Source organism: Elaeis guineensis, chromosome 4, assembly GCF_000442705.2.
Source record: "Elaeis guineensis isolate ETL-2024a chromosome 4, EG11, whole genome shotgun sequence".
Taxonomy (NCBI): Eukaryota; Viridiplantae; Streptophyta; class Magnoliopsida; order Arecales; family Arecaceae; genus Elaeis; species Elaeis guineensis.
In genome coordinates, this window is record NC_025996.2 from 140,813,522 (window position 1) to 140,830,054 (window position 16,533).

Genomic DNA, 16,533 nt, shown 5'->3' on the forward strand with positions numbered 1-16,533 from the left:
AGAAAGCATCATCCTTCCTATGTAAGGAGTTTGTTGAAGAAAAAAATTATGAGACTCATGAATTAGAGCGAATAATTCCTCAAGTACCAAGCAATAAACCCTTGACTGCAGTTCCAATATTGATAGAAAATTTGGGATTTGAGGGATCAATGGCCGCCTTTTGTCCTCCGTCGCCACTGCTCTCTACGAGTCTCCTTGGGCCTCCCCAGCCGCTTGGGTTACCACATTGTCGCAGGTTTATAAAATAGTGCAAATCTTCGTTACGTTCCTGATTTGTTGGGTGACTTGGGTTCAACCCAGACCAATCAAAGGATAGAGATGGGTCAGGCTGAAGCCGGCGTCTAGCCAGGCGGAATTTGGACTTTTGGTCCTAACATCTAAACCAGGCCTAATTTGGGAATGGGCCAGATATGGGTCGACCCAGCCCATCGATACCCCAAGGATTTTTTTTTTTTTAATCAAGTCAGAATGGAAAGGCCAATGTTCCCGGTACAGGCAGTAAATGCCCTTCAGAAACTTGTCAGATTTCTACTTGTCTCCATCCAGCTCAAATCAAAATAGACAACGATAATGAGATAAGCCGGTGATCTCTATATCGCATGGAAAAATTAAGCACCGTATGCCTGGCTTAAAAAATAATTCACCAGATTTCAATCGTTTGCAGCCCTATAATATCTGCAAGTATTTACTGAGGAAGGTGGTACACATCGGCTTTGATTTGGATAATGCTACAAATCTATGCATCTCAATCAGGTTGCGATGTGCAAAGTGGAAAAGAAATAATATGACCAGCTGTATCCATGCAAAGAGGCTTGTCGCAGGCCAGGCCAACTGCCTTAAAACGCTATCAACTGACTGAAATTATTTTCATGCAGCTGTCCCAAGTTCCCTCTTTTATCGGGTGGAAGCACCACTCTAATTCAGTAACTTCTGAGAACTTTTTGTTCGTTTTGTTCGCTCAAGATCCATGGAGATGCTATTTTTGTTTGCCACAGAAAACTCAAATCCTTGAGATGCCCCTCAACCTCTGGATTCCCTAGTTTTTTTAGACATCATGAAACCTTTATGCTCTCATCATATAGAATGTACAGAAGAGATTTTCCAACGAAAGCATCGATTGAAATTGACTGCAGTACATACTTTTCTAAAAGTGTCATTCTACGGACACTGCAATACCTAAAACTCTCTTCCTATGCAGTGATCACCTTAAAAATTCGGTCGACTGTCATCCAAGAAAGGTTCCTCCATAGCCTTACTTTCATTATCTTTGCTGTAGCGCCCGTCTACCATGTTCATTTGTTCAATGAGAGAGCGCTTAATATGACCTGGTGGAGTTTCAGTGATCCCAGCAAGATATACGTCAGAAGTGAAATCAAACTTGAGAGTGGCAATGGGAGTAGCGGGCTTCTTCAAGTCATCCTCCTGCAAGATGTCTCCTATTCTGGACAGCATGCTGAAGGCCAGGCCTACAAGAACCCTGGAATAAGCTTCAACAATGGAATAACCAACATCCTACACAACAGAAAGGAGTAGTAAGTGATTTTACACATTCTGGTATAAAACTAATCACGGCAAAAGAATCCAAATGCAGCCTGACAAGCTTTACATACAAAACTAGATCCCTTTAAGCAGCAACATGCGGAGCAGGGTCCTCAATGAAACGGAGTGTGTAGATGTACTCTTGGCTAAAAATATCCGCTTAACATTATATTCATAACCTTTTATGATTGGGATAGATAATCATATAGGAAAGGTCCCCCTTAGAGAACCAAAATGCAAAAGTGATGATCTCACCTTGTTGTATCGCACCTTGGTGACATCAATGAAGGATTGAGGAAGGTTTGGAAATCTGATCTTCAGAATTTGCAGTAGTGCTTCAGCTCTTTCCGAACATACTACCGTCTTTTCAAGTTCCAACCCAAAATCTCTCCCAAAGTACCATGCATACCGCATTGGCGATCTCTTGCTTGTTTCTTCAGCCATTCTCTGCTTCCATGCAAACACTGCACCCTCCAATCGGTTCACAGTCTCGAGGACTTTGTGTTCACTTGTCAAATTGAGAGAGAGCAGGATTTCCTCGACTGAAATGGATTCTACAGCTATAGCTTGGTAGACACCTTCTCCCAAACTAGTTTTCCCTGACTGCAAAAATACAATTTTAAAGGCATGTACAAGGCTGAAAATGAACCACAACTTAATCATATTCACATGTAGATTAAGGTTTGTCACACCAGAAAGAATTGATGAGAATCTGGCATGAAACAGTTAGAAAAACTAGGTGGTTGCTTGCCTTTGGAAGGGCATCTTTGATAGCATCTGGAATGGACATTTGGTGCAAGACCTGTTCATTGATTGATTTAGCAGCCTTGAGGACTTGATGAACAATCTTCCCCTGGAAACCAAGCCGCCTTCTTTGAGAAGGGGAGAGTCCACTGTCAGGGACCCGAGGAGATGGGAGCCACCATTTCTTGCTCTGCCTAATACCACCACATCGGCTCCGCCCTTCAGCTCTGCTACCATCTTCCACATACCAAAATTCCGTTTCCACCATTGAATCTAATACTTCCTGCAGAAATTCATTTTTCATTGGCCAGCATATGAATTAGTGCAAATTAGAATTGAAAGAAAATTATGTTAAAAATAACAAAGGCATCAGTTACAAAGAAAACTATCCAATTATTTTTCATTGTTGCTTGATTAATTTGTACTCCAAACAGTAAAATTGATAACATACAGTTAGCATCGAATCAAGCTTTTGAAGGGCAGGAAGGGTCATATGAACATCCGAACGGGCTTTGGGGGTCATTATCTGCAATAAAATAGAAAAAATAAGATGAAAGGTGCTCGATCTTGAATGCAAAAATTGCTTCAGTCATACTTCATTTACCAATCTCGTACCTCTAACATCTGCCCATTAGTGCCATTTTGCTTTGCAGGAACCAGCTCAACCATGTAGTTGGTAGGGGAGAGCAACCAGTCCATTTCCCTATGCCACCTGCTTTTTCTTTCTTCAGATAAAGGTTCCAATTTCCACAACTCCCCAAAAACTGATGCTGAAGATGAGATGGATGTTAAGTGAAACCAGAACTACGTTGAGTCATTAGCAAGCAAAGTAGCTAGCATATCATATACAAAGAAGACAAAGTTGAAGTCTTCACCATCAAGTTAACTTTATTGCCAATAAGATAGGTTTCTACTGCATGGAAAATTGTAGTTTTTAACTTTACTATATTATTTAAAATATACAACTTGGACCAAATTTTCTGAGTATACTGCAAGTTATATAAAATCAAAAAGACATTTCCTTTTGGTTTCTAATGAACAAGCAAAATAAGTGAGCTGAACAAAGAAAACGGTTATTGAATTCTGAAGTTGTACTGACTTGATCTTGTAACTACAACAAATTGGACAGACACTAATATCATGGAGATAATGTCATTAGATTTCTTACAGAGTGACCATTATTAAAATACAGCGGTCCACAAATTGTCTGCTAATCTGCAGCATGTCCAAAGCCCCTAACTTTTCATGCTATTCACACTTAAAATAACTGACTTAATAACAATGGTATTAATCAACACAAGTCTTATTATTATTTAAAGTTCCAAGTAGAATGCTAATACTGCTGCTAATCTTAATGTTCACGCTTGGAATCATTCTTAATGCTCACCTTTAAATCATCCAGATATATTATGAATCTTTCTGCAAAGAAATCTATACTTCAAGAGGAACAAATTCATAAAACATGTGACAGTAGTATATGAAGGATTTATCAATACCTGAGAGATTTGTTATGGCATTAGACAATGCAAGAGCAGTGCTAATCCCTTTGGCCCCACCTGACACGTCTTCACCAAGCAATAGCTTTGCAAACCTCTCCTTCATAACCTTGACGTCTGAGACATCCATATTGTAAGTAACTGGGGCTTTTCCTTTGACACCGAGATGATGGAGGCTGTGGAAGGTGTCCCATTCATCAAGAGTTTGCTCCTCCTGCTTGCTTGACATCAGGCATTGGGAGGAGAAGGAGGAGCCTATGGCATCTTTGCTAGAAGAGCAGCTTGAGGCATCCTCATCGAGGGAGTCAATGGTAGCACAGCCATCAGCTCCACTCATGCCGCTGCTTCCAGTCTCATTATCATAGGAGCAACTGTTGATGATGCAGCTCTCAAGGCCGCTGTATGTCATCACCCCTGCATGTCAGCATTTTCTTCTTATTCAATTGTTGCAGGTAAAATTGTTAGGTATCAGCTCTTAAGACAACATTAAAGCAGCCAAGGACATCAATGTTGGGCCTCACATGCTGCCCATTAACCAAGAATCCTAGCTCTTGATTTTGCAAGGACACTATAAGAATTGGCCCACTGAGTCCAGGCAATGGAATCACAGGAATTGTGCTCTTTTGGAGAGCCTGGGCATAAGCTAATCATCGCTAAAAGCTAATTATTGCTAATTTGACAAGTTCTAGAAATCCTGTTACATAATAATTTCTCAAGAATAACAATGGAAGCGCCAACATTCCAAGTCAAGCTCAGGACCTCACCCCAGTTGAAGTGCTGAGCAGAGGGGTGCAGACAAACAGACTAAAGCCCTGTTGTCCAGTTACTAGTTACCAAAACCCACATCTTTTATCAAATCAAGCAAAGGTAATTGAATAGAGAATTGCTACTTTATTTTTAGAGTTGGAACAATTGAATAGATCTCTAACATGGAAAGGCAGTTCTTTAGTACATTATTTTGCGAGAATTAATTCTAGTGCTTCTTGTTGATTCCAAATCAGTTCCAGTAGTGCAAGTTTGCAACAGCATAATCATCCATCATTGGTGTTGGTCATAGTTAAGAATGGTAAACAGTGGTCAGGTCAGGTCCAGACAAGTTAGGTATATTTATGAAAATTTATGCGTATGTGCTCTATGGCTGTACCCACTACCCAGTTCCTAGACTGAAAGTTAGAGCTGTTGACATTCAGTTGGTTAACCACACTCAGCATTGAAATGAATACGACTCCAGGCTCGACTGATTACATTTGATTTGTATCACTTTGTGTAGATCTTTGATCAGTGTCTAATATAAAATATATAATAAAAGAAAGCATATGATCCCAAGATACCTATGATGATTAGATATGGTTCCAATAGCAAAAACCTAGTTAGGAGGAGGAAGAAGAAGAATCATCAGAATCCACGGTGATAAGAATATTAATGACCCAGCCAATAGGCCATTCCAGTGCAGCAACTATCATATTGATGCATAAGCAAAATGGGATAAAAATTGCGGACCACCATGCATAATGAAATAGGACGCCATCATTGTCTTCATTCATATGTGGACCATTATGAAGCACAGAGATGTTTGTGCTCTAAAGCCTAGATTGAAGAGGACTTGCGTGGCCCGACATGATTGATCACATGATCTGTTGGCCACTGCGCGCTAGTTGCCAACAAGTGTAGCCGCGAGCTTCCCAGGAGCAACTCATGTTCACGTACCATTTGACCACAATCCGGTGCCAACCAGATTTAAAGATTTTAAAGGCCTTTTTTTTTTTTTTTTTTTTTTTTTTTGATACAAAGATTTTAAAGGCCTTCAGGCCGCCTACTCTAATCCGCATTATTATTTAAACAAAACCATAACGGATATATTCCACCGCGTCCCCACTCTTTCCGTTTCAGCTGCAATGCGCACCGCATCATCCACGTGAACCCCCGTAGGGTGACGATAAGAATCTCGAGCTCATTCACAAATCACATTTGAAATGACTCTTCCATCAAATGAGAACGCCACCACCTAGAAATAGACTTTTTTTTTTTTTCTGATAAGAACCTAGAAGTAGACTTTAAAACATGAATTTGGATTCCGTGACTAAAGCTAGTAACTGAACTATTTAATTCACGACTAGCCAAATATTATAGTAGTCTAACCACGGGTCAGAAAAATATACACATACCCACACACATGCACGTATTAATCTATGTCTTAGCCTATGGTAATGGATCTGAACCAACGCATGGACCAGACCAGGTATTGAACCCGTGTCAGGTGTCAGTCTTGCGTGCCAGCATTTGGTGCTGTTAAATAGTCCGGATTTAAATGCTGGGTGTGAGTCCACACCGTATCATCCCGTGTCTCACGGCCGCATTTATTGAGACCTCAGTGCTCCTCTGATCCCCTCACTCCTACCACCCAGAGCAGGAGGGCAGCTCGGAACAGCAGACAGGCGATCCCCGACGATTGAAACGTGGCGGGTGCTTGCTTATTCAAAAATACATCGCGCTCCCCCAACCCCCGTCTCTCTAAATGAAAATTGCCCTTTCCAATTCAAATCCATGGACGCAACATCACCATCCTCAGATTTTCCCTTTAAATAAATAATAGCGGACTGAAAATAAGGCGCAAGGAGGAGGTAACGTGCGGCGTAAAAAATTAAAGGCTTTTCTGAAAAAATAAATGGACGGTCATGATAGGGTCGACACAGGAGAAACAGTAGATCAAGGGTGGAGATGACATACTCTCTTGCTCCTCGAAATCCAGGCTGAAGTCTTTGGTTCGGCGGCGACAGCAGACCAGTCTCCTCATGTTTGAATAATTAAAAATTAAGATGCTGTGAAAAAGCGATTCGAGTCTCAGGTCACGCATCAGTCAGAAAAAAAAAAAAAAGGCAACAGAAAAGAAAATTTGAATTTTAAAGCTGGGGTACTGGGGATGGAGTCATGGAGATAGATGCAAAGCTTTTCTAAAAAGGAGATGCAGAGAAAAGGTCACTAACAAAAAAAAAAATATTAAAATGTTCAAAAGCCTTCTTGCTCCCAAAGAAAACAAAAAAAAAAAAAAAACAGAGAGGGAGAGAGGAAAGCGAAGAAGATAGATGTTGGCCCCAGCCGGATCCGTAAAATAGCTCCGTCTTTCTCTTTAGATTAATTCGAAGCAACCCAGAAAAAGAGGCTGAAATACTACTACGGCGAAATGTTGGATTTTTTTTTTTTTCCCAAACAGTACGGAATCCGACGAAGAAGTAATTTCTCGGACAAAATTCGTGAAGATTGTAAAAATAGAGTCCAGATTGCTGAGAGAGACCTTATTTTGGGGCCGGAAGCACTTGCGCGGTGCCGCTTGCCAGATCTCTAATGGCTATCGGATCTGCCAAAAACGAAAGCCGGGAAATGAGGATGGCAGACGGAGTTAAATATGGAGAGAAAGGATTCAGGAATACATAGGAAGTTACCTGATAGTTTCCACGAGTCAGCATTTCCATCGAAAGGAGAGGAATGATGAGAGATGGAGGTGTGGAAGAAGAGTGGAGGGAAGTGGAGAAAGAGGATTGGATTTGGGCTTGCAGATACCGGTTACACGATGTAACCGTCCCAGAAATGGAGGCTCCTTCCTCCTCGCGACCTAGTGCGAGTCCACCATGCTTGTAAATGTACCAAATATTTTCTTTTCTTTTGCCCCTTTCGAAGGACTTGTGCTTGATCCAAGGCCGTTGGACTTCAAATGCGCTCAAATCGCAAAGCATGACCCTCTGTGAATTAAAAAACAAGAAGGTAAAAAGAAAACCATGCTAGCCCTCCCATTATATATATAGAAAGGATTAGCTACAATACGTGATGAAAAGGATTCCATTTCCTTTGCGCGAAGCCACCGTTGGATCATCCATCATCTCTATGAGAACTGGGCATCGGATAGGTGATTGGATTTCGGACAGTTTTGAGATCTGTGTGGCGGGAGATTCAGCGGTGGATTCGCTCGAAGGACGGGGAATCCATCTTTTGGGCGAAATATACAACCCTCTCCCTAACCGGACGGCTGACCAAACTACGAAATTCATGCCGTGCTTTGTCCTGAAGCGAATGTTTTCACGGCCTACTCCGAGCCTCAAAATAACGGCTCCCGTTACAGTTCCGTCATATTTATACGGTACCGAGACCTGAGTATGCCATTATATTTATGACAAACGTTCGCTAATGACCGTTATATACCACTTCTGTTATTTGTCCTTACAAATTAGTAGTTTGAAATTAAGTCTATTATTTAGCCACATTAAAAAAAACAAAAAATCTCTTTTTAGTTAAACAATTAAGTGCGGTGTAAAACTGACAACACCCTTCTTTTTTTTTTTTTTTTTTTTTGATAGAACACCAATTTTTTTTATATCTTGATTTTCAAATAATGATGCTATTATAGGCGATTTTATTATCATCAGATCAATGAATTATAGGTTATTTATCAAGCTATCCAGTATTATCATGCATATAATCGTTAATTTATATTTTATTCTTCTAGAAATCAACAAATTCATGTACGAGAATATCCTAGTATTTTCCCAGTGTTCATTGTATTGATTAATAACAGTGGTTGTGAAAATACCATACCACTGCGAATTCTCAAGTAAACTCAGCCCAAAACAGAAGAAAGCACATATAAATCATCAACTCTGTTACAACGGAAAACAAGAAGGTCTTGGTCTGCGCCTCGAGACCTGAGACCAATACTGGTGAGACTGGGACACGCTACGGTAACTCCGACGTCCTGGGGTTATAATAATACCGTTTGGTAGCGTTAAAATTTTTGTTTTCTTCTTTGAAACCCAAACACGAGACTACTGCTGGTCCGTTCCGGAACATAAACACCAACCGCACTTCTATATTTTTATTATTTCCAGTAAGTATAACACCATTAATGACAACATAATCAGAGCATTAATTGATCATCCCTGCTACCACCTTTTCAAACAGGGCTCTGTGATCGAGCTTGGACGGCTGGATGTGAGGAATGAGAGAGAAAAGGAGAGAGAGGCGTGCCTCTCATTTAACTTGGCCATTGTGAGAACATGGGAAAGTATGGGCGACCCCAACAAAAAATGAGGGAAGGGATCCCTAGACGGTGGCCCACTAGACTCTGTCCGTTTGAAAACCAAATTGGTATCCCACTAAACCTTTGGTGACTGGCCTGGGATTGAGATCTCGCACTAGGGTGGCAATAATCAGGCAGAGCCCCACCATGAGCCAGACCCAATTGTATATGATTTATCCAAGTGGAGACTTCTATTCGCCTCTCTTTTTTTGGTGCAAAGTAGAGCAAGAGCCCAAGGAAAAACCGACCAGTTACAAAGCTATTACAGCACAGCCACACCTCTTACATCAACCTTTTGAGCTATAGTCCACCATATAACGAACAGCAGCGATTTGTCTCTCTCTTCGGAACTGGTGACAGCATTGTACAGCGGGGCTTGGCAGTTCCCTGCATGAGCTGCCACAGCAGTTCTACGCTGTTTTGTTCATCCTGGTATCAAATCTAAGGTTTTAAATACCGGTATTTTATACCTGTTTTCTGGTTCCCTCTCCCTAAGGTAGGGCTTAAGCATATATTTCATGCTCTTAATAAAAATTCTAGATGATAAGATCTAATTCCTCAAAAAAAAAGAAAAAAGGGTGCCTATAACAACCCATATACTATTTGTTACACTATGTATGCTAGCAACAGATCCTGGTCGTCATGCATGTAAGAGGCAAATCGAGAATTGTGATTTTTGCAATATGTTTGGTGCCTATGCATGCAGAGATATACCTAATATATTCTACTCCAATTCAAATAAAATTACAGACATAATCTTTATAGTTTATATTTTTTTCAGTGCTTTGTGTCCGTTTGCCTTCTCCCTTTATGTGTAGTAAAGGATGCGAGAGGTGAGACCCAGAAAAAATAAAACACAAAGTTGAAGTTGAACATGTCATGTGCAGACATCATATCCATACATCGAAGTCTGCATTATATTCATAAATAAATAATTTATACTAAGTAATGATTATTATTTAGCCATTATTTGAAATAAATCATTTAGATATTGATCAATTATAATTTTTTTTTTGATCATATAAGTTAGAATAGTCATTACAAAAAAAAAAAAAAAAAAGTTCACACCCTTTATATTCATTTAGATAAAATATATTTATAAAAATATAATTTTCTCTTAAGAAATAATTTTATTTTTAGTAAGTAATACTGTAAATAAAAATTATCATTTATTTTTCTATTACTAGCAATGAGGCACCTGCAATACAAATTTAAAGAAGAAAGAAGGAGAAGCGAGTGACAGGGTCCAAATATACAATATATTTGAAAATTGAACCAGAGAAAGAGGCAAAGTAAAAATTTGTCTGAAAATTTTATAAAAGAGATATTAGGAAGTAAAGAAAGAACATGATGATAGTAAATGATGTAAAAGTTAGCATATGGGTAATATCTTTTAGAGATAGATAGGAGAGGCATTCATGATATAAAAATTGACGGTCAGAATCAAGAGAGAATATTCTCTGATTTCAAAAATAATATATTTATATATAGTATAACTAGCAATCAGACATATTGTAGTATAAGAATAAATTACTAAAATTTTTAGAACATTGGAGACCAGAAATATATATAAATTATGGAGGTTAAAGAAAGAGTAGTGATATTTTTGCTCATTTTTAAAATGAAAAAGAATCCAATGATTGAATCCAACGATTTGGGAATATGAATAAGAGATATTTTTTTTTTGTTAAATAGCATCGATTTGATTAATTTGGGATGTCTAGGCAAAATCATGTAAGTAAGAGATAAAGGTACGGAAAGAGAGAAGAATATGCATTATGTACTTGACTTAATAGTATTTTTGTAGATATCCATGAAAAGAGAAATTAAAATATCAAGGTCGTAGAATTTGTTAGACAAAATCTAAAATAACATACTCTTATAATATAATATATAAATAATTATCAATAATAGTTAATAAAAATTTATAATATATTATATTCTATTATATCATATCTGATTCTCTGCTGATATCTAATTTTCGAAGACATAGCAGACACCTAGCATTGTGGCATAACAATCTACATCATGTAATCTAATAAACATCTCAAACATTGGCATCCAGCTGATCATCCGCAAGAGATCGATAACCTAACGAGGTCCGCATTGTCAGACTTCGATCAATCTCATTTTCATTTTCACTACAGGCAGTCCCCTAGATTGGACGCCTTCAAAGAGCTCCTAGTATACGGAGGATGATGAGTGTGCAGTCTGTTGTAACAGTCCACTACTTTCTCGAATGTGGACAACTTATCCTGTAACAAGCTACTGACATCCACCACTCCGGCTATGACAGACCCTAACCGCCAAATAGACTTTCCTATAAAAGAAAAAGATAAGGAGAAAATGAGAGGATTCTGAACTCTACTCACTCTCATCTTCTTCTTTTACTATTCTTCCTCTCTGACTGTTACTGACTTAATCATCGGAGGGTCCTCCATTAAAAAATCTTCACTTTTTTCTCTAATGCGTATGGACTTTCTTGCAGGATTTCAGATCCGACTACTCTAGCTTCGCAAGCGTCTCCCAGCCATTCCATCACCTCACTAGCCAGCGGAGAGGCGCAGCAACAGATGGGTGCGAGAGGAAGGGCGGCATGCTTGATCCCATTTTTCTGAAAGAAGATGGTGAAAATCCGATCGCAAAACCATCTCACAGTGCCGCACCGACAATCATCACTAAACAACAATCCTATTGGATGGAGTACCAGAGAGCAATCTTCCCGATAGCCCACCGCCATGCATCCATATCCGATCGCCACACTAGCAGAGCAAGTCCAGGTGCTTGCAACTATAGGACAACAACTACAACAGGATGGTGTAATGAGGACACAAGCTCCCCCAATAGTTCTATCTCAACGAAGCCACTGGACCCATGCTGAAGGGTCCATACGAGGGCAACGGTGCTTGAATATGGCCCAAACTTCGCACCAACGATTGTGATCAGTTAAGCTGGCCCTGCGCCACTCGCCTCGATGCCCTCAAAGTTTCGAAAGAGGCAATTGACGAGATCGATCACCAAGGCCCTCCAAGGAGGACCCCACCTCAAGCCTCTCCCCACGTCGATACTATTCCCAATGTGAGAGAAGCCTCGAAAGGAAGGTTTGAGATCTAGAATAAAAGATTTCAAGTTTCACATAGGTGGTCATCAACGGAACGATAATTTCAGCTTCAACACCTAGCCACCATTCTCTCGAGAGATTTTGAGCGAACCGATTCTACATCGGTTTAAGATGCTGCAGGTCAGCTGTATGATGGCTTGATCAATTTGCTTGATGATCTGAAGGATTACAAAGCCCTCATAATGTTGCAAGTTGCGTTTGATATCCTTCTCTATCTCACCTTCCCAGTGACTTTCAAAAAGAGAGTGAGAGTACGATTTTTTAGCCTACCATAAAAATCGATCAACTTCTTTGAGTAGCTAAGAATGCAATTTGTGATGCACTTCAACAGCCAAAGACCACAGCCAAAGAACAACCACAGCCTCTTCTTTATCGAGCAAAGAGAATGGGAGTGGATAAGGGACTATGTGGTGCATTTTAACACCGTCACACTTGAAGTCTATAATTTCAACAAGTCTGTCGCTATATCGATGATGAAACAAAGATTTAAGGATGAACATCTCATTTTCTCTCTTAATAAGAACTTTCCAAAAGATTACGCTGACCTCTTAGCCTGAGCACATAAATACACTCGGGCCAAGGAGGGTGAAGTCCGTCTTCAAGAAGAAGAAGGGAGGAAGAATGGCGAGAATAAGAGGCCCCACAATGATGGTCGCAGAGCTTGCAAGGCAGGTGGAGAAAATTGCCCTCGCAAGTGAAAGAGGACAAGGAGTCCCCAAAGATGCTTCCATGACTACATGCCTCTCTCCACCCCTCGCACCCAAATCCTAATGGAGATCAAAAGTCGGGACTACATACACTGGCCAGAAAAGATGAGGGTGAAGCCAAGCCAGAGGGATCGAAAGAAATACCATCACTTCCACCGAGATCATGGCCACAACATCAAGGAGTGTCGTCAACTGAAGGATGAGATTGAGGATCTGATCTACCAGGGGTATCTCAAGGAGTACGTTCAAAGTAAAGAAAAAGGTCTAGTAGAGGAACCACATCGGATGAATACCAATGTGAATGACAATCTCGATAAGAACCCAATCATTGGTGTCATCAACATAATCTCGGGACTGGTCGGCGACAGGGGGCAAGAGAAGAAGAAGAAGAAGCTGAAAGATCCATCCTAAAGAGTTGATGAATCGGGGAAGCAAACTCATCTTCCAATGATGTTATTTCCTTTTCCAGTGATGATGTAGTCGGAGTTCAAACTCCTCATAATGATGCCATCATCTCAACATACCACCTCCTCATCTAATTTTTGACCAAGAACAGGATCAAAGAAATGAGAAGTGACCAAGTACTTGCGAGACAATATTTCATGGCAATAGTCCAAGGGAACAAGTCCAAGAAAACTCTATCGATCAGAGCATCGGACCTAAGAAAGGAGGAAGATGAAAATCGAGGCGAACCCATAGAGTAACTTTTCGAAGTGATGCTCAGAAGCGATCCTGACCGAACTATCAAGATCGAAAGTCAGCTATCCAAACTCCTCAAAGCGTGTCTAATCAAATTTTTTCGAGCAAATGCTGACATATTTGTCTGGTCGGCATCTGACATGCCAAGTATCTCTCCCAATGTTATCACTCACAAATTAAATTTTGACTCTCATTATCGGCTCATCCGACAAAAGAAGAAAAGTTTCACTCTAGAAAGGCAAAAGGCAATTGATGAAGAGGTCGACAAACTACTCAAAGCCAGATTCATTCAGAAGGTTCATTATCTGGAGTGGATCACCAATGTGGTCATGATTAAGAAAGCTAATGGCAAGTAGAAGATCTATATCGACTATATTGATCTTAATAAAATCTATCCAAAAGATGGCTTTCCTCTACCAATGATTGATCAGTTGGTTGATGCTACTTTAGATCACAAGTTTCTAAGCTTCATGGATGCATTCTCTAATTACAACCAAATTTAGATGGCACTCGAAGATAAAGAAAAACAGCCTTTATAACAGAATGGGGACTGTACTGTTATAAAATGATACCATTCAGATTGAAGAATACAGAGCAACCTGTCAATGCTTAGTCAACAAGATTAATTTTAAGGAATAGATTGATCAAAATATAGAGGTCTATGTGGACGACATGCTAATGAAAAGCATCGAGATTGATCACTATATCGCTGATCTAAATAAAGTATTCAACGAACTTAGATGCTACCAAATGAAGCTGAATCTAAGCAAGTGTGCTTTCAGGATAAGCTCTGAAAAATTTTTTGGCTTTATGGTTACCTAACAAGAAATTGAAACTAACCAAAAAAAAAATCTGAGCACTCATGAAAATGAGGCACCTAACCAATAAAAAAAAATTCAACACTTGACTAGAAGGATGGCAGCACTAAGCCGATTTATTTTCAAATTGGTTAAAAAGTACCTCCTATTCTTCAAACCAATAAAACAGTCAAACAACTTCAAGTGGTCTGAGGAATGTCGATCTACTTTCGAAAAATTTAAGAAGTACATAGGGCTGATGCCACTTCTATCAAAATCTATTAAAGGTGAAAAACTCTTTATGTATTTATCAATCACCTCTCAGGTAATTAGTTCAGTTCTCATCAGAGATAAAATTGATGTACAAAAGCCAATCTATTACACTAGCAATGTCCTAAGGGATGCGAAAACCAAATATACAAGGATCAAAAAGATGATTTACATGATCATCATCTCTAGCAAGCACCTTCGACTATACTTTCAAGCTCATACAAATATCATACTCATTGATCAACCCCTAAGAGCAATACTTCAAAGGCTGGATACATCTAGTCATTTGACGAGGTGGGCAATTAAACTTGAAAAGTTTGATATCGAGTATCAGCCTCGTACGGCAATAAAAACACAAGTACTGATGAATTTCATCATTAAATATATGATCCCTGAAGAACAGCTGAACTTCACTATTCATGAATCAGAGATCAGCATAGAAGATAACTGGTGGATACTGTACATAGATGGGACTTCAAATTTTCAAGGAAGCGGTGTAAGTCTCATTGCCACCAATTTCAATACAACGAACAATGTGGCTAAATGTGAAGTGCTCATCACCGGTTTGAAGATCACAAAAGAGCTTGGTGTTGACGAGGTCAAGGTTTTCTCCGATTCTCAACTCGTCGTTAGCAAATACTAGGTGAATATGAGGTGAAAAATCCTATGATGTCCAGGTACCTTCAAAAGATAAAGGATCTCTCTTAGAGCTTCAAAAAATCGAACATCCAAAAGATTTCTAGGTTGGAGAATGTTCGAGCTGATGTATTATCACATCTAGCAGCTTCCAACTTTATCAATTTAGGATGAAAAATCTACAATGAGCATCTAGATGTCCCAAGTATTGAGGAGGTTCTAAGCATCAACTAGATTGACGATAAGCCGAGCTGGATGTATCCATTGATTGGATACCTAAGCAACGGCACCATCCTAGCCAACAAGAAAGAGGTCAGAAGAGTTAAGCACCAAGCCCTTTGGTATGTCCTTCTTAATGGCTGACTCTACAAGAAGTTATTCTCAACGCCATTGCTCAGATGTCTGGGGCTATCCGAAGCCAAATATACACTTTGAGAGATTCACAAAGGTATTTGTGGCAACCACAATGGCAGCCGAATGTTGGCCCACAAGCTACTCCGATGAAGATACTATTGGCCTTTAATACAGAAAGATGCAGAGAACTTTATCCTCAAATATGACTGATGCCAAAGAAATGCTAACATCCAACAGAAACCAACATCTCAGCTCACCTTGATCTCATCTTCTTGGCCTTTCACAATGTGGGGTATGGACATCCTTGGTCCATTCCCAATAGCATCAGGTCAAAAAAAATTTCTCATCATGATGATTGATTACTTTACAAAACGGGTAGAGGATGAAACTTTGGCATAGATTATTAAACAGAAGGCTAAAGACATTGTCTAAAAATCCATCATTTGTTGATTTGATCTTCGGAGGATGATCATCACCGATAATGGCCGATAGTTTGACAATGTGAAGCTGAAGGACTTTTGCTCCAAACTCCATATTGAATATCGGTTCATTTCGGTTAGACGTCTCTAATCAAATGGAGAAGTCAAAGTCATAAATCGGACAATTCTTCAAAGATAAGAGGCTAGATCAAGCTAAGGGACTATGGGCTGATAAGTTCTATAGCATCCTTTGGGCATACCAAACTACACCTCGAACACCAACTGGAAAGATGCCCTTCAAACTTATCTTTGGTGTAGAAGCTGTCATCCCAATAGAGATCGATCTTCCTTCGCACGCAATGGAAAGCTTCAACGAGAAAGAAAATTTTGATCATCTTTGCTCGAACTCAACCTTCTCGAGGAGATCAGAGAGTGAGTTTGGATTAAAATGGCCTCTTACCAACAAAGGATGGCTCATTATTATAGTCAAGATTCAAACTGAAGACCTTTAATTGTGGTGATCTTGTCCTGCATTGAGCTGAAGTCTCTAAACCTATCGAATGAAGCAAGCTCGTCCCAAACTAAGAAGATTTCTACTGAATCTCTGAAGTAATATGATCTGGGTCCTATCGGATCAAAGAGCTTGATGGTATGCCTTACTGCAAGAAAATGATCTTTTTGCG

General features: G+C 39.7%; 1 protein-coding gene across 2 annotated transcripts; it reads right to left on the bottom strand.

Moving 5' to 3' along the window:
* Positions 1-634: 634 nt before the first annotated feature.
* LOC105060836 (rop guanine nucleotide exchange factor 14) lies at positions 635-7,497 on the bottom strand. 2 transcript variants are annotated; one of them, XM_010944685.4, is made up of 9 exons: positions 7,220-7,497; positions 7,072-7,134; positions 6,507-6,598; positions 3,780-4,193; positions 2,899-3,053; positions 2,735-2,809; positions 2,291-2,566; positions 1,795-2,142; positions 635-1,512 (listed from the first exon to the last, which is right to left on the bottom strand). In XM_010944685.4, exons 3-9 carry the CDS (start codon positions 6,571-6,573, stop codon positions 1,207-1,209), a joined length of 1,641 nt encoding a protein of 546 aa, XP_010942987.1. In that variant the 5' UTR covers positions 6,574-6,598; positions 7,072-7,134; positions 7,220-7,497; the 3' UTR covers positions 635-1,206. The 2 variants fall into 2 exon arrangements, with proteins under 2 accessions (XP_010942987.1, XP_073113009.1); XM_073256908.1 differs by having other exon boundaries at positions 1,243-1,466.
* Between the last annotated feature and the right edge of the window lie 9,036 nt (positions 7,498-16,533).

Excerpts from the sequence above, each read along its gene's own strand:
- LOC105060836 (XM_010944685.4), bottom strand. The coding sequence starts at position 6,573 with ATGAGGAGACTGGTCTGCTGTCGCCGCCGAACCAAAGACTTCAGCCTG. Across the intron at positions 2,143-2,290 it reads TCAAAGATGCCCTTCCAAAG|TCAGGGAAAACTAGTTTGGG; the intron begins GCAAGCAACCAC and ends GTATTTTTGCAG. Across the intron at positions 1,513-1,794 it reads CCAAGGTGCGATACAACAAG|GATGTTGGTTATTCCATTGT; the intron begins GTGAGATCATCA and ends TCTGTTGTGTAG.